This window comes from Neovison vison, chromosome 6 (genome assembly GCF_020171115.1).
Source record: "Neovison vison isolate M4711 chromosome 6, ASM_NN_V1, whole genome shotgun sequence".
Lineage (NCBI taxonomy): Eukaryota > Metazoa > Chordata > Mammalia > Carnivora > Mustelidae > Neogale > Neogale vison.
This window is the reverse complement of record NC_058096.1, coordinates 118,185,782-118,204,262: the sequence shown is the minus strand read 5'-3', so window position 1 is coordinate 118,204,262 and position 18,481 is coordinate 118,185,782. Positions and strand designations below refer to the sequence as shown.

At 37.4% G+C, this 18,481-nt stretch overlaps 1 protein-coding gene across 1 annotated transcript in view; it reads right to left on the bottom strand.

Moving 5' to 3' along the window:
• UBXN7 (UBX domain protein 7) overlaps positions 1-18,481 on the bottom strand; it is a 56,327-nt gene that overhangs the window by 16,667 nt on the left and 21,179 nt on the right. The window contains exons 4-6 of the mRNA XM_044252098.1: positions 10,092-10,157; positions 7,531-7,643; positions 619-765 (exon numbers count right to left, since the gene is read on the bottom strand). Of these exons, the coding sequence (XP_044108033.1) occupies positions 619-765; positions 7,531-7,643; positions 10,092-10,157 (326 nt within the window). The remainder of the gene's footprint in view (positions 1-618; positions 766-7,530; positions 7,644-10,091; positions 10,158-18,481) is intronic.

Below are 18,481 nucleotides of genomic sequence, written 5' to 3'. Positions count from 1 at the left end.
TGCATGACAAACAGTGAATCTTAAAAATATGTTAAAAGTAATTCCACTTATTTCTTTTTACTTTTTAAAATGTGGCTACTAGAAAACTTTAAACTACTTATGTGGCTGTTATATTTCTCCTGAACAGTATAGTTGTACATTCGTTCAAAATATATAAACTCGGGGAGCTGGGGTGGTTCAGTGGGTTAAAACCTCTGCCTTCAGCTCAGGTCATGATCCCAGGGTCCTCGGATTGGGCCCCACATCGGGCTCTCTGCTCAGGAGGGAGCCCACTTCCCCTTCTCTCTCTGTGCCTGCCTCTCTGCCTACTTGTGATCTGTCAAATAAATAAATAAAATCTTTAAAAATATATATACATATATAAACTCTTCTGAGATAGGAGTATTATATGGTTTACATGGCATGGTTCTTTTTTTCCTCCTTTCCTTAGGAGTTCTTCATTGCTGCCCTTATTTTCACTTGCCCTTACTATTTCAGCCATTATAGGTGGTTTTAATTTTTCATATGTCACAATTTAACTGTTATTAATTTTTCCCCATTTTATAACCTAATGCTTCTTCCCCAACATCCACACTATATAAGTAAAATACCACAAAAGTTTTGATTAACTCTCCTCACCTGCCAGAAAATGAAATGTTCCCGGATAATATTCTTCACAGCTTCATTGCTCCACACATCACGATTGAGGCACTGGCATGCAAAGTCTTGTACATTTTGAATGTTTATCATTAACCACTTATTTTGCATCTGGCCACACTCTTTGGCCTGTAATAATAAAGTAAAGTAACACTTGTTAGGAACACTTTCTACTTGGTAACTGGTATGTTTCAGAATTCAGAAGTTGTCTTCATAAATATTTTTTTCCTCAGTACAACATCTAGAGTTGTCAGTATCTACAGTATTTACATTAATTTGCATATATGTATATAATTATACTATCTCCATTTTCAAGCATTCTTCAAATTTAAATTAACACTTTTAATTTCTACACTGTTATGTATTTAATGACTAGATTTCTACAGTACATTTAAACATCTTTACCTAAAAAAGATTCCACAAACAAGGTAGACAAGTCACCTAATTATATTGTATTATCTCTTCTGATCCCTATCCACAAATATTTCTCCTTTTAAACAGATGTAAGCAGTAGGTATTACTTTGTTGTTTTCTTTTCAATACTTCCATACATGTGTATACGTAACTTCAAAATGTGTTTCCCATACACAGTTTCAAATAACATTTTCATCCTAACTATCAGGCATGTGCTATCTTACAGAATCACCCTAAACACTTCATTAGAGCTGCCGAGGGTGGCTTCTCCTAAAGTTGTTATTCCTAAAGATGGATTTCAAAACGTGAGATCACAGCATCACAGAATATTTCAGTATGATCTCCAAGGATCCCTACTGTATGGTACAAATATCAATCATGAATGCTTACTTTTTGCTTCACAGTTCCTCATTACCACAAAGACCTATAAAATACTGCCAAATAGGAAAAGAATAGCAGGAAGGCAAATAGGCAAATGTTACCTCAAACCTCTGCATAAGATCCAAAATGAAAGGTACTGTTTTTGAATAATTCTGTCCTAGAATAATATTCTTTTCCTATCAGTTTGACATTAGAAAATCTTAAGGATCAATTCACTCAGATTAATAACTGAAGAACATAAACATTTCCGAAGTATTATAAGATGTAAAGCCAGGAATATCTTCTGTTTTAAGGCTTACACAATCTTGCAGATACTGTTAACTTGTTTTTTTGTATGAATCCCGCCAAAACAATTTTCTAATATTCGCTGATCCCACGAGTGAAAACCCAAGTTCTAAAAAGAAGTATCCATGTATTGAGCCAAGAAGCTGTATTTAACTGGTTGAAGCCTTGTTTTAAATTATAGTACAATAAGAATTTTATTATACAAATATAATAACTCCTTGTTCCTAGAAGTAATAATGCTCCACTTACTTCCATACCTATAGCATTCACATAGATTTAATAAATGGGTGGTAAGTAAGTATACTGTCTTAACTGAAGAAAAGTATTTGAGGGATGTGTGGGTGGTTCAGCGGGTTAAGCATCCAACTCTTAATTTTTGCCTCAGGTCATGATCTCAGGGCTATGAGACTGAGCCCCGCACTGGGCTCCACGCTGAATGTGGAGCCTGCTTAAGATTCTCTCTCCCTCTACCCCCATGTGCTCTCTCTCCCTCTCTAAAAAGAAAAGGAAAGAAAAGAAGAAAAGCATCTAAGAATAAAGGAAAAAATTAACACATTCTAGAGAGACAGACTGGAGAGTACATACCCCTATAACAAGATAAATTTACATCTGCTTCAAATACAACATTGACAAGGAAAAAAAATGTAAAACCAAAAATAATAAAAGTTCAGAGTTTAGGGGCATCTGAGGTCACTCGGTTGGCTAAGTGGCTGACTTTTTTGCACTAACTCTTGATTTTGGCTCAGGTCATGATTTCAGGGTCATGAGGTGGAGCTCCCTTGCCCAACTTTAGGAGAAGACATCCTCGGAGCTCACCTGTAAAACTTGGCTCAAATACATCTAAGATAGTGCCCAAACCTATGAGCATGCCCTCCATGCTCAGCAGGGAGTCTCCTTGTCTCTCTCCCTCCACTTTGCCCTTCCCTACTCTCTCTAAAATAAATAAATATTTTTAAAAATAAAGTCCAGAGTTCAAAAATGATAAAGTCACTTGTTTTCTGTGTTTAAAAAATTCATTTACTTGCATTCATGCTTTCATTCATCAGATTACTTACTGAGTTACTCAACATTCATTCATTCAACACTTACTGAGAACCTGCCATGTTTCAGGTACAGTTATAGATGCTGGCTTACAGCAATTACCAAAACACAAAAATCCCTGCCTTCATGAAGCTCACATTGGGGGACAAAACCTCTTAACAGCAAAAACACCTGAAAATCTGGGAATCCTGGGTGACTCAATCAGTTAACTGTCTGCCTTCGGCTCAGTTCACAATCCCAGGGTTCTGGGATCAAGTTCCACATTGTTGGGGGTAAGGAGGTGGTCCTTACTCAGTGGGGAGCCTGTTTCTCCCTCTGCCTGCCACTCTCTTGCTTTCTCACTCCCTCTCTTTCTGACAAATAAATAAAATCTTTAAAAAAACTCAACAAAACCCAGAAACAAAAAAACCTATTAAGATCTATTAAGAAGGAAGGAGCCAAAGAAGATACAAATGTCATGCACAGCCAACAATGTCTGGACAAAAGGTAAAAATCTTAACACAATCTCACTAAGTAGACAAATTGTATGAGTCAAGTACTGGAGGTGAGAGTGAACCATGTGACAATGATGAATCTTCCCTCTTGCAATCTATTAGGCTGTTCTGAGTCAACAGTCAAACGCCATTACAGGAAGACCCAAGGGCAAGTGTGGCTATACCAAACAGAGAGGTATGTGATGGGATTTATCATGACAAGGGGAACAGTAAAGACTAACCTCTCTCTCAGTTCCAGACAGATCAGGAAAGTATGAAAAATAAGGATATAGAAGAAAAAATAATCTGTTCCAATAATAAAGTTGTATCTACAAAGCTAAAAAGGAAATATTAAAATATGCCAGTACTTTCTTATGGAAATGTTAATTACTTTTACCCACATTTATAGCAAGTACTTTTGAGATTAGTAAATAAAGTACTCTTAGTGATTATGACTAGGTGCATGTGTAACTGAATGACAATTTTAACAAATAAATACACATTTCCTATTAAAATAAGGAATATCAAGGAAATTGTTCTGATTCTTTCTGTACAATATACTCCAGATTATGCTGTTCAAGAATTTAACAAAGATTTAACAAGGGCCAATTATGTGCCAGAAACTCTTACAGGCACTATGGAATAGTAAATAAAACAAAGTCCCTGTGTTCACAGAACTCAAGGGCTAAGTAGAAAAATAAGAAAACCTAAGGGGCGCCTGGGTGGCTCAGTCATTCATCATCCAACTCTTGATCACAGGCTTGTGTGTTCAAGCCCCGCAATGGACTCCATGCTGGCTGTGGAGCCTATGTGGGGGGGGGAAAAAAAAAAAGGAAAAAAGGAAAAGCCAAAGAAAAAGAAAAGAAAACCTAAGAAATGTTCCATTGCTCAGGTCAGATCATTCATCTGAAGTGCTTTGTTCACTCACCTCTAGCTACATTGGTTTTCTTGGCTGTATCCAAACTAGGCCTAGGTCTTTCTAGTACCAGTTCCTTTACACTTAACTCTTTTGTCTACTCTTCCCCTGGACCTTCCTATAATTCACACTCCCTCACTCCATTCAGGTTTCTATCAAATCTCATCCTTTCATAAATTTCCCTCATTTTCCTATCTAAAATAGTTCTGGGGGCACCTGGGTGTCTCAGTTGGTTAAGCATCTGCCTTCAGCTCAGGTCATGATATTGAGTCCCAGGTTGGAGCCCTACATCAGGCTCCCTGCTGGGTGGAGAGTTGCTTCTCCCTCTGACTCTCCCCACCTTGTGTGTGTGCTCTTTCAAATAAATAAAAAATCTTTAAAAATAAAATAAAATAGTTCTGTCCCCTCAGAGTTATAAACTTATATGAAATTAATGAAATCAACCTTGCTTTCAATTTACCAGTAAAAACACTTACACTTAATGGCCCTAAACAAAAAATAGCCCTCTCTCTCCTTCCTTCACTCTATTTTATTCTTTCTCCCAGCAACTACTATAACCTGAAATTCCTCCTCCTCTCTTTCTCTCTCCCCCCTCACTCTCTCTCTCTGTATATACATATCAAATATAGTTACTGAGTAAACAAGTGAATTAATCAGTCTCTCATTTGGTTACCTCTAATTACACTAAGAAAGTCCAGTTTCTAAACCTATAAAACTGTGGCTCAAATACATCTAAAATAGTGCCCAAACCTATGGACACTGCCCGAGCAGCCAGTGTTCCTCTAATTTTTAACATTCACCTTCCTAATCTTCAGTGACTTAATTTTGCATATTACCTCCCCAATTTTTATAAAACTAATATATATCATTAGTCATAATTAAATGCCTACCTTTTGTGGGACTGTTTACTTACAGATTTATAAACAATAAAGGTTAGTATTATCAGTGAATAAATGGACTGTTGTGAATAATACAGGTCATGAAATACAAAGAAAAAAGGTAATACAACTTAACAAAGTGAATCAAATGTCAGATAATATCAAAAAAGATTCACATTTCCCTTCAAAGAACAAGCAACAGAGTAACTGCTTTTATGAATCCAAAGTGACCAAATTAAACTAAGTTCATAGTTATTTCATTAAGCCCTAGAGCAACTCAGAAGCTACTAAAAAATGGAAAACATGGCAAAACAAACTCAGATCCTTTTTGTCTTTCATATTGCTGCTATCCTCTCTTAAGACTGAACACCAGAACAGAAGAAAGGATAGGCAGCTGCCATATTTAGAGCACTAGGCCAAGAAGAAAACATCTTTGAGTTGACTAATGAATCATCAAAGACTCTCAACTCTAGTCTTCCTTACATGACAAAAAGAAATGCTTGGGGCTTCAGGGTAGCTCAGTCGGTTAAGTGTCTGCCTTTGGCTTGGGACATGGTCTGGGGTTCTAGGGTTGAGCCCCAGATCGTGCTCCAAGCTCAGTAAAGGGCCTGCTTCTCCCTGTGCCTGCCGCCCCCCCCCCCATGCTTGTGTTCTGTCTCTCCCCTCATATAGGTGAATAAAACCTGGAAGGCAGGCAGGCAGGCAGGCTTAGACAAATCATTATCATTTGGATTTTCTGTTACAAGCAGCCAAACACTTTCAGGTTTTACAATTCAGAAAATTAAAACTGAAGTACAGGCTTAGTTAAATTTTTAATCCTCAGTATTTCATTTAGGCTACTCTAAGAGTATGTCAAAGTACAAAATCATTTAAAAAACAATCATGACTGGGGCGCCTGGCTGGCTCAGTGGGTTAAAGCCTCTGTCTTCAGCTCAGGTCATGATCCCGGGGTCCTGGGATCAAGCCCTACATCGGGCTCTCTGCTCGGTGGGGAGCCTGCTTTCTCCTCTCTCTCTGCCTGCCTCTCTGCCTACTTGTGATCTCCGTCAAATAAATAAATAAAATCTTTAAAAAAAAAAATCGTAATTCACTTCCAAATATGCAGCTACAAACATCATTTTTGTCAGTGTTATTTGGCCTACTTTATGCTAACAGAAAAGTCGTACCTGAAATGTAAGTGATTTACATCTATAGAAATGCTATTCTGACTCAAAAGAGCATTAACATGCTAGTTAACACACAAAAGCAACTGTCTAAACACAGCAACAGAATATTGAAAATTCCAAGCAAACTCATTCATTTAACAGATACTGTGTTTCCATAAAATACCAGAAACTGGGGGCACCTGGGTGGATCAGTCAGTTAAGCATCTGCTTTTGGCTAAGGGTGTGTGTGTGGGGGGTATCCCTGGCTCAGCAGGGAATCTGCTTTTCCCTCTCCCTCTGCTCCTCCCCCCTAGCTCCTGCTTTCTTCCTCTTACTTTAATAAATAAATAAAATATAAAAACAACAACAACAACAAAAACCAGAAATTGGGTCCCAAGGATTACCAAAATAAAAAGAAACATATTACCCCTGCCCTCATTAAGCTTATAATTTAGCAGAAAATCACATAAACTTGCTCTGTAAAGTTTTTCTTGGGCTTTAGCCAAATTAAAACCAGAAAACTGAAGGAGAATATCTTCTGCTACTACACAGATATTCTTTTAAAATACAATAGCATCCCTTGGGGCGCCTGGGTAGTTTGGTTAGTTAAGCCTCTGCCTCTGGCTCAGGTCATGATCTCAGGGGTCCTGGGTTCTCTGCTCAGCAGGGAGCCTGCTTCCCCTGCTCTCTCTGCCTGCCCCTCTACCTACTTGTGAGCTCTGTCTGTCAAATAAATAGATAAAATCTTTGGGGCGCCTGGGTGGCTCAGTGGGTTAAAGCCTCTGAGGCCTTCGGCTCGGGTCATGATCTCAGTGTCCTGGAATTGAGTCAGGCTCTCTGCTTCATGGAAAGCCTGCTTCCTCCTCTCTCTCTCTGCCTGCCTCTCTGCCTACTTGTGATCTCTGTCTATCAAATAAATAAATAAAATCTTAAAATAAATAAATAAACAGATAGATAAAATCTTTAAAAAAATAAAATAAAATAGGATCCCCATAGAAATATTGGCAAAAAATACCTACAATTCACAAATGGCCAATAAACACAGGCACACTATTCTCAGTAGTGATCAAAGAAACACAAACTAAAAAAAGTAAGATTTAAAAGAAAAAAAACTACCAAATGGCAAAAACTCTTAAGTGATACCACACAAGCATAATAAATGGATTTTATGAAACAATCCCGAATACCGCTGGTAGAAATATAAATCAGTGCAATCTTTTAGGTATTTCATATTTGTGTCATATGTATTAAGATGCCAATTCTCTGTATTCTGAAAAACTATTTGTTCCTAGAAAGAAAAAAAATGGCACTGAAAATGCAAAAGGATTCATAGCTAAGGCTTACAATTTCCAAAAACTTACTGTTTCAAAGCTCCCTTTATGCATCAAGTCAATGGGTGGCCGGAAGAGATCTGCAAGGGTAGTTAGTTTCTTATCAATTGCTCCTCCGTTTCTTAATTCCTGTTCTTGCCGAACTGCAACACAAGAGGATAGAAAAGATTTAGTTAGTCAGAAAATAAAAGCGTGAATCTCAAAATATAAAAACATGCATCAACTGCAAGAACTACTGAACAACATGCCTGACCTCATGCAAATGTAAATAGCTAATGCTGATTGTGAAACACATACAAAGCAAGGTGGGGAGACTCTTAAGACTTCGTGGTGCTCAAATTCAAATGTAAGTACAAAAGCTTTACAGTAGGGTCACCTAATCAAAATATTTCCTTCTCATGTTCCAAGCAAACTTGAGCACAGGAGAAAATTTTCATCTCCATTTATCCAGTTCTGAAAGTGAGCCTAATGTATCTGTTGTTTCGAGCTACATTCCCAATCTTTAAAGATTCTGGTAGTGAGAAAGACCACCTCTTGTCACCTTCTCTTGGAAGGGTACGGTCTTCCCTGGATAACATGAATCTGTCTGGGTTCCCCTTCAACTCTCTTCAAAGTTTTAAGACCTACCTGTGCTGCAATGAGCTCATTATAAATCAACTACAAAATCAAGCATGGTCAATGGTTTTTCATATTCTCTAAACAAATCTCCTTTTCTTTAAGATTCCATGGCTAAATCACCACTGAATCCTCGAAAAGTATGCGGCCAAGAATCTCATTCTAACTTACTTCACAGAAAATTATAAACCTATTCCAAACAACTGTAGCCAAAATGTTAAAGAATGGCTGCTTTGGGTAGTGTGGCTTTTTCCTCTTCTGTTTTTCAATCCCCTATAATAAGCATTTTCATTGTGGTCATTCCTTTGACTGACAGATTTCAGGATTTTCTTTTTTCTACCAATTAGTCATGTATTGTTCTACAGTACAGTTGACATACAGTATTTTTTTAGTTTCAGGTATAAAATATAGTGATTCGATAATTATATACATTACAAAATGCTCACCACTGTTAAACATAGTTACCCTTTATCACTACCCAAGTTATTACAGAACTGACTATATTTCCAATGTTGTAGTTTTCATCACTGTGACTTATCTTATAATGGGAAGTTTATACCTCTTAATCCCCTTCATCTATTCTGCTTATCCTCCCAGTCCTCTGTGGCAACAACCAATTTATTCTCTTTTTCACTTGTTTGTTTTGTTTTGTTCTTTAGATACCACATATATGTGTAATCCTATGGTATTTTTCTTTGTCTGACTTATTTCATTTAGCATAATACCCTCAAGGTCCACAATGTTGCTATGAATGGTGAGGTTTCATTCTTTTCTGTGACTTAGTAATATTCCACCATGTAAATACCACATCTTCTCTATGCATTCATCTATTGATGGGACACTTACACTGCTTCCATAACCTGGCTACTGAAAATGTTGCAATAAACAAAGGGATGCTTATTCGTTTTCTTAGGATAAATACCCAGAATTATAATTACTAGGTCATACGGTATTGCTAGTTTTAATTTTGGTGGGAACCTCCATTTATCTTTTAATTTTAATTTTTTTAAAGATTTGTATTTATTTATTTGACAGACAGAGATTACAAGTAGGCAGAGAGGCAATCAGGGAGAGGAGGAAGCAGGCTCCCTGCTGAGCAGAGAGCCGGATGTGGGACTCCATCCCAGGACCTTGGGATCATAACCTGAGCCAAAGGCAGAGGCTTTAACCCACTGAGCCAACCAGGCGCCTGGGAACCTCCATATTGTTTTCCATAGTGGCTGCACCAATTTGCAATCCCATCAACAGTTCACAAGAGTTCCCCATTCTCTATTATCTTTGCCAATACTTATTTCTTGTCTATTTCACACTAGCCATTCTGACTCATGTGAGGTAAGATGTCAGGATCTTGATGGAAACCATCTTTTTCTTTTATTATAGTCAGCATTTAAGTGCTCATTCAAAAGTTAATTTACTTCGTAAATTACCAGATTTCTTACATTTCTGCATCATTCTTATTATTTTTCTATCACCAGTTAGGTTAGCATTTGGAACAATTTAGCTCAAGGGGAAGTTAGTAACAATCACAGACTGAATTCATAATTTCCTTTTAAAATAAGGTGACAGGGGTGCCTGGGTGGCTCAGTGTGTTAGGGCCTCTGCCTTCAGCTCGTGTCATGGTCCCGGGTTTCCAGGATCGAGCCCCGAATCAGGCTCTCCGCTCGGTGAGGAGTATGTCTCCCCCTCTCTCTCCGCCTGCCTCTCTGCCTACTTGTGATCTCTCTCTGTCAAATGGATGAATAAAATCTTTAAAATAAATAAATAAATAAATAAATAAATAAAATAAGGTGACTCCTCAAAGTAATTACGCTTGGTATTAATCATCTTTTTCTTTTTAGGAAAAACTATATAGAACCATGATCCTGACCTGTAGGAGAGTGTATGGGTGCTTCTCCATCTTGTGGTTTTCTATGTGGGAGAAAAAGCAGGGAGAAGAAAGAAAATAGAGAGATAATAAACTGGTAAAAGATACCTACTAGTTTCAGTTTGAAAATCTCGGAAACCATCAAATATTGAACGTGCAGGCCGTCGTCTTTTAGGAGCTTTAGGAGGAAAAAAACCAGAAATGATATAAAAATTTATACCTAAATTTGGAACAGTTATAAAACCTTCCTTACCTATATGTATTTGTTTGAAAACACTCATAGATTATAAAGGTGTCCTCCTTCAAAAAATATTTTAAAACTTTCAAGTCATTCATGTAAAATTAACTCAACCATCTTTAGCCCAACCATTCTGTTGTACAAATAAGAAAATTAAGACCCAGTTAAGAGACTTAACCAAACTTGTGTAAAAGACAGAACAAAAAATATTTTGAGAATGACTCTCCATGGTGACAAAGCTAAATACATGCTGCAAACATCTAATTCAAGTTAGCCTAAGGGGTTTCTGACTATCCTGTGGTGTAACACTTGAGTGAGTTCCTTTCTTCTAAACCGTATCTAAGAACAACTTATTAGTTAACAGATACACATGTAGAATTATAAACACCAAAAACATTTTTAATTTTGGAAGAAAATTTTTTTTCCACAATTACACAATGGGTTAGTTGAAAGAAAAATAAACAGAACCAAGATCTTCTGATACCTGATATAGTATCTATTACCCAATCCTTAAGTATTTTATAAAGTCTAAAAAAAATAATTAAAATGTTATCTTCCTATATGTATATGTTCAGATCATTTATATACATTATAATAAACAAGGACATTTAACAACTCCTTCAATATGGGTAAGAGTTATTAAATTGGCTTATGGCAGGGCGCCTGGGTGGCTCAGTGGGTTGAGCCTCTGCCTTTGGCTCAAGTCATGGTCTTGGAGTTCTGGGATCAAGCCCCACGGGGGGCTCTTTGCACAGCGGGGAGGCTGCTTCCCTCTCTCTCTCTGCCTGCCTCTCTGCCTACTTGTGATCTCTGTCAAATAAATTAATCAACTCTTTAAATAAATAAATAAATAGGCTAATGGCATGCCTGGCCAGCATGTAAACAGAGCAATGCTTCATATTAATAAATGATGAATAGTGGTAAGAGTAAATAGATAAAGTCTCCCACCCCATGTCAAAGCATCTTTCCCAAAAGTCTGTGCATGCCATTATATAATTTTATATCCAAGAATTAAGTACAAAAAACAAAACAAAATGCAGAACTAAACATTAAAAATCTCATTAAAAAAAAATATTTTACTTACTTATTTGAGAGAGAGAGCATACACGTGCGCGCAAGCGTAAGTAGGGGGAGGGGCAGAGGGAGAGGGAGAAGTAGGTTCCCAGCTGAGCAGGGAGCCTGATGTGAGTGAGGCTTGATCCCAGAACCTAGAACCCTGGGATCATGCTTAACTGACTGAACCACCCAGGTGCCCCTAAAAAATGTCATTTTTGAAGTATTATCTGTATATAATTTATGTACACCTTTGTATTTTTTTAAAGATTTTATTTATTTATTTGACAGAGAGGGAGAGCACAAGCGGGAGTGTCAGGTACAGCAAGACAGAAGCAGGCTCCCCGCTAAGCAAGAAGCCCAAAGCTGGGCTTGATCCCAGGGCCCCACACATTTGTGAATTTAAAGAACCACAAAATTATCTCAAGGAAAAAAGAACTGATTTAAAAAAGGAAAGGGGTGTCTGGGTAACTTAGGCAGTGAGCGTCTGCCTTAGGCTGAGGTCGTGATTCCAGGGTCCTGGGACTAAGGCCTGCATTGAGCCTACTTCTCCCTTTCCCACTCCCCCTGCTTCTCCCTCTCTTGCTCCCCCTGCTTCTGTTCCCTCTCTTGTTGTCTCTCTCTCTGTCAAATAAATAAATAAAATCTGGCATGCCTGGGTGGCTCAGTGGGTTAAGCTTCTGCCTTTGGCTCAGGTCATGATCCGAGGGTCCTGGGATCAAACTCCATGTTGGGCTCTCTGCTCAGTGGGGAGCCTGCTTCTCCCTCTCTGCCTGTCTCTCTGCCTACTTGTGATTTCTCTCTCTCTCTGTGTCAAATAAATGAATAAATGAATTTTTAAAAAATAAAATCTAAAAAAAAAAAGGAAAAAGAAACTTCCATGTTTTAGTTCTGTATTGAATTTTATTTATGTTGAAATTATTAAACTGAAAATTTTTAAATTTAAATATTACATTACTTTCTCCTTCTTTCCCTCTTTCCTTTATAAAGCAGCAGCAAGGAATGTTATTCTTTCCAATCTTCTAAATTTTAATCAAGAGTTCCTACTTCAAATGTATATGTTTTTAGCAGGAATAACATGGCCTCTCAAAGAATACTTTCTTAAAACTCTTTAGCAAATACTTTCTAACCATAACAATTAGGAAAGTAAGGATATCTGAGGATAAGGGTATAGAATGGCTGCCTAAATAGAGCATATGATTATTGCAGAGGTAGTACATACAAGATAATTTTCTTCTATTTTGAAACTGCCAAAGTCAGGCCACTCAATATTTCACAACTACCCACCTTTTTCCCACTTTAGCCCTTCTATCTCAGGTACCTAATCTCCTGGGGGAGTCTCCTACTTCCTCTTTTGCGAACCTTGGACTCAACCCCTTTTATTTCTTGAGCTCATAACCTCCTCCCATTTGTTTCCTCCTAGTTTATGCTAAGTCTATCCAAGAACCTATCCTCAGGCCATATACAACGCCTCTAGTCCTAAAACCATTATTATAGGCATACCTCAGAGATAATGTAGGTTTGGTTCCAGACTACCCCAACAAAGCAAATATCGCATTAAGATGAGTCAAATGAGTTTCCCAGTGCATATGAAAGTTACGTTTACACTAAAGTTGACCACTGAATAATATAGATTTGAACTGCACAGGTCTACTGATAATGTGGGTATTTTCAATAAATACAGTATAGTACTGTAAATGTGTTTTCCTTATGATGTTTTAGTAACTTTTTTCCAACTTACTTTATTGTTAATACAGTATATAATACATATAATATAGAAAATACGTGTTCATCAACTGTTTACACTATTGGTTAAGACTTCTAGTCAACTGCAGACTATTAGTTAAGCTTTGAAGTGGGCAAAGGGAGGTGGGGGGGGGAGTCAAAAGTTATATGAAGATTTCAACTATCTGGGGTTCAGCTCCCTTAACCCCTGAGTTGTTCAAGGAACAACGGTATACTGTAGTCCATTATATGTGCAATATTGCTAAAAAATGCTAACCATCATTGGAGCTTTCAGCAAGTTGCAATCTTTTTGCTGGTGCAGGGCCTTGCCTCTATGTTGATGGCTGCTAGACTGATCATGGTGGTAGTTGCTGATGCTGCAGTGGCTGTGGCAACTTCCTAAGATAATGAAGTTTGCTGCATTAATGGACTCTTCTTTTCACAAATGATTTCTCTGTAGTATACAATGTCATTTGATAGCATTTTACCCACAGTAGAACTTTCAAAATTGGAGCCAACCAAGCAGCACCTGGGCTTGCTCAGTCGGTGAAGCATGTGACTCTTGATCTTGGGGTCGTGAGCCTCACACTGGGTGCAGAGATTATTTAATAAATATATATATACATATATATTTTTTAATTGGAGTCAATCCTCTCAAAACTTGCTGGTGCTTTATCAACTAAGTTCATGTAAAATTGTAAATCCTTTGTTGTCATTTCAACAATCTTCACAGCACCTTCACCAGTAGATTCCATCTCAAGAAACTATTTTCTTTGCTCATCCACAGGATGCAACTCCTTCACTAAAATTTTATCTAGAGATTACAGCAACTCAGTGAGATCTTCAGGCTCTACATCTAGTTCTAGTTCTCTTGTTATTTCTACCCATATTTATACTCACTTCTCCAATGAAGTCTTGAACCCTCAAAGTCATACATGAGGGCTGGAATCAACTTCTTCCAAACTCCTGCTAATGATGTTATTTTGACCCCTTCCCATGAATCGTTAATTGTTCTTAATGGCATCTAGAATGGTGAATCCTTTCTATGAGGTTTTCAATTTACACTGCCCAGATCCGTCAAAAGAATCACTATATATGGCAGTTACTGCTTTATAAGATGTATTTCTTTAATAATAAGACTTGAAAATAAAAATTTCTCCTTAATCTATGGGCTACAGAATTGGATGTTGTGTTAGCAAACATGAAAACAACATTAATCTTATTGGACAATACCGTCAGAGCTCTCAGATGACCAGGGGTATTGTCACTGAAGAGTCATATTTTGAAAAGAATCTTTTTTTCGAAGCAGTAGGTTTCAACAGTGGGCTTAAAATACTCAGTAAAACATGCTGTACACAGATGTATTGCATCCAGGTTTTGTTGCTCCATTTGCAGGGCTCAGGCAGGGAAGATTTAGCATAAAGCTTAAGGGCTCTAGGATTTTCAGAATGGTAAATGAGGGCCAGCTTGAACTTCAAGTCATCAGTTGCATTAGCCCCTAACAAGAGAGCCAGCCTGTCCTTGGAAGATATGAAGCATCGACTTCTCCTCTCTAGCTATGGAAGTCCTAGCCAGCATCTTCTTCCAATAGAAGCTATTTTGTCTACACTGAAAAATCTGTTGCTTAGTGTAGCCACCTTCATGGATTATCTGAGCTAGATTTTCTGGAGAACTTGCTGCAGCTTCAATATCAGCACTTGCTGCTTCACTCTGCACGTCTATGTCATGGAGACGGCATCTTCCCTTAAACGTCATGAACCAAACTCTGCTAACTTCGAATTTTTCTTCTATAGCTTCCTCACCTCTCTCAGCCTTCCAAGAATTGAAGAGTGTCTTGCTCTGGATTAAACTTTGGCTTAAGGGAATGTTGTGGCTGGTGTGATCTTCCATCCTGACACCAGAACTTTCTCCTTATCAGCAAGCAACAGGTTGTTTCACTTTCTCATCATCTTTGTGTTCCAAAGAGTAGCACCTCTCATTTCTTTCAGAAATTCTTCCTTTGCATTCATAACTTGGCTAACTGGCACAAAAAGCTTAGCTTTTGTCCTATCTCAGCTTTCATTATGCCTTCGCAACTAAGCTTAATCATTTCTAGCTTTTGATTTAAAGTGAGAGACATGCAACTCTTCTTTTCACTAGGATACTTAGGACGATAGGATTACTGATCAGCCTAATTTTAATATTGCTGTGTTTCAGGGAACAGAGAGAGTCCCAGAGAGAGAGAGGGAATGGCTGGCTGGTGAATCACTCATATCAAATAAATCCACCACCTTATATGGGTGTGGTTTATGGTGCCCCAATTATAATAGTACAATCAAAGATCATGGATTACAGATCACCGTAATAAATATAGTAATAATGAAAACATTTGAAATATTTCAAGAATTACCAATATGTAACAAAGAGACACGAAGTGAGCAAATGCTGTTGGTAAAATGGCGCGGACAGACTTGTTCAACACAGGGTAGCCACAAACCATTTATCTGTAAAAAGCACAATATTTGCAAAGCACAACAAAAGAGGAATGCCTATACTCCCACCTGCCTGTTCAGTATGTGTTTCCTGACTCTTCCAAGCCATCTTCTATATAAAAAACATTAGTCCTTTGTATTCTCACTCTATTGCCCATGTAACAGGAATGCTGGTCGCTGAGGTCAATGAGGCTAAGCTACAAAATGCTAATAAAGATTCAAAAGGAGATCCATAGAATAGGCAAGTGGGACAGGTGGAGAATAAAATTTAGTCAAAAGAGTGGCACTGCATCACATTTCCATAACACTCTGTTAATAACTGGCTTAAGAGAAGACAGCTAGATTTTCAGATCTGCTCCTGCACTCAATCTGTTGTTATTCCTATAGCTCAAGTTAATGAAGGAAATTAAAAGTAAACCTGACACAGATACGTAATTGTAAAGGGGAGAAGTATTTTAATAGTATTTTGAGATCACTGTGAATATTCTCCTTTGATACTGCACCAAAACTCAACCAGTAGTAGTTTCTTAAAGGTTAACTGTAGCATGGAATCTAAAATCTTACCAATGAACTTTTCATTATTTGCTCCACTAAAACCCATTGGTCTATGCAGTAGGTAGTCTCTAGGATGGCCTCCAATTATCCCAATTTCCCAATATTCATAACCTGTGTGTGAATATCTTGAATATGGGCAGGATCAAATGGAATGTGGCAGAAGTGATGTGATACGTTGTCACTTCTAAGAAAGATGGTGGCTTCTAAAATGCACTGTCTTCTCTTGCTCTCTCATTCGCTCTATGGTAAGGAACTGATGTCTCCAGCCAAGCAACAGCCACAGTAAGCTTAGGAGATCCTCCTCTACTCAAGCTTTGAGATGATTATAGCTTCAGCTGACACCTTGATTATAACCTTGTAAGAGACCTTAACCAAAGATACCCAGTTAAGCCGCACCTGGATTCCTGAACCACAGAAACTGTGAGATAACAAATGTTTGTTATTTCAGGAAGCAAAATTTTAGAAAAATCTGTTACACAGCAATAGATAACTAATCTCCCTCTTCAATTTATCTTATTGTCTGTTCTTTTAGCTATGCACAATTTTGTAATCTGGCACACTGGTCATTTGAAAATATGAGTTCAGGGGCCCCTGGGTAGACCTGTCAGTTAAGCATCCAACTCTTGATTGCTTTTGGCTCAGGTCACAACCTCAGGGCTGTGAGATCAGCCCGCATTGGGCTCTGCTCTGGGCATGGAGCCTGCTTAAGATTCTCTCTCTCTCTGTCCTTCCCCCACCCCCAACAAAAAAAGAAAGAAAGAAAGAAAGAAAGAGAAAATATTTGTTCACAGAGTTATGCAAACATTCCAAACACCAACTTCATTATACAATAATAACAAAAAAATCAACATCTGTTATTGCTACCACTAATCTCATCAGAAAGCCTTTAAGTAATGGGAAACTATCAAAATTCCTAATTGTGGATATAAACTCTAAAATCCTAATTCTTCCCTGAAAGCTCTTTTTTAAATAACTGGTAACAAACAACACTAGTTGTTTGCCTTAAAGCAGCAATAGATTTTTTTTTTCAGATTCAAGAAAATGTCTAAACCATAGTTTCAGGAATCTTTCAAGTAAAAATAATGTTCCACAAAAAAAGCAGCTAGTTTAGCTCACAACTCAAACAACTGTACAAGTGCTTTTCCTTAAAGTAACCACACTACGTCAGTATGCAGAAGTGCTTTATGTACACATCCTATTTTGTAAAACAGAATAGTTTAAAAATGTGTACTCAGGAGTCAAGACTTAATGAAATTAATTTTTTACTGTTTCATCAAGAACATTAAGTAAAATAGGTTTATTTTTTTAAAAATTGTGAGTGTATGGCAGTGAAGAATTTACAGTTTGATGCCACTGCCCTTACTCAATTAAGATGCAACAGTCTGATCCATCATTGCCTCTGAACCATCAGTCCAAATGCCAAAGATGTAAAAAAGGTTATAAAAATAGTTTTCAGCTTAGACTCCCAGACCACACTTTTAGAATCACACTTGAAATCAATTCTGTCCTAAGAAGAAAATAGTTCTCCAAAGACCTTTATCAGGTTATAGTAAGATCTAATAACAGAAGTCAGGACTGACTTCCTAACTCTACATTCATTCCCATCCCGCTCTTCAATGTTTATTACACCAGAGGTAAAAGAGGAAAGGGGTTTCAAGAAAGGGGTTTCAAATGAGAACTCTTTTGCCTCTTTACAACAGTTAAATAGCAGAGAATTTATTTCCCATAATCTACCCCACTCAGAAATCCTGCCTTATTCCTTGCAATAAAGAAAAGATAAAGCTTCCAAGGGCATCACCCCTCAATTCCAAAATCCATTCATAACATTTGTATGAAAAAAAAAAAAAAAGATGACCAATGCTTCATTACTTCTGGTATAATAACAGCACAATGACTGGCGGAATCAAAGTCCAGAAAGCCCATATTATACTTCAATATTCAGTTCTTACAGCTTTCTTCTTCCCATCTTTATTTCTGAATCTAGACAACATATTCTGTTATTTCTCACTAAACTCCAAACTGCCAAGTCACAGGCTGATCTTTAAAAAAAAAAAAAAAAAACCTCTAAATTACGGTGTCTTTTCAAATTAAAACAGCATTTAAATTATTTTTTTCATCCTTTTTTATGACTTATTTCTTCGCCTTTATTCAAGTTTACCTACAGAACTTTTTATTTCTCTGCATTACTGGTCTCAGTATGTACAATATACATTTCTCTGGCTTTGCCCGCCCAGATTATAACTTTATTTTCTATTTTTTTAACATACCAATTACAAAAGGTAAATAAATGCTTATTAAACTAAAACTATAAATTTTCTTTTAATGTAATTAAATGTTACATTTTTTACTGTCTCTCTATGCACCCAGGCTGATACCACAACTTTTTGCATGGATTAGGTATTACTTTCTCCTTTTTTCAAAACAGAAATGGCACTTCTGGAAATTTAGAAAGAGAAAGAC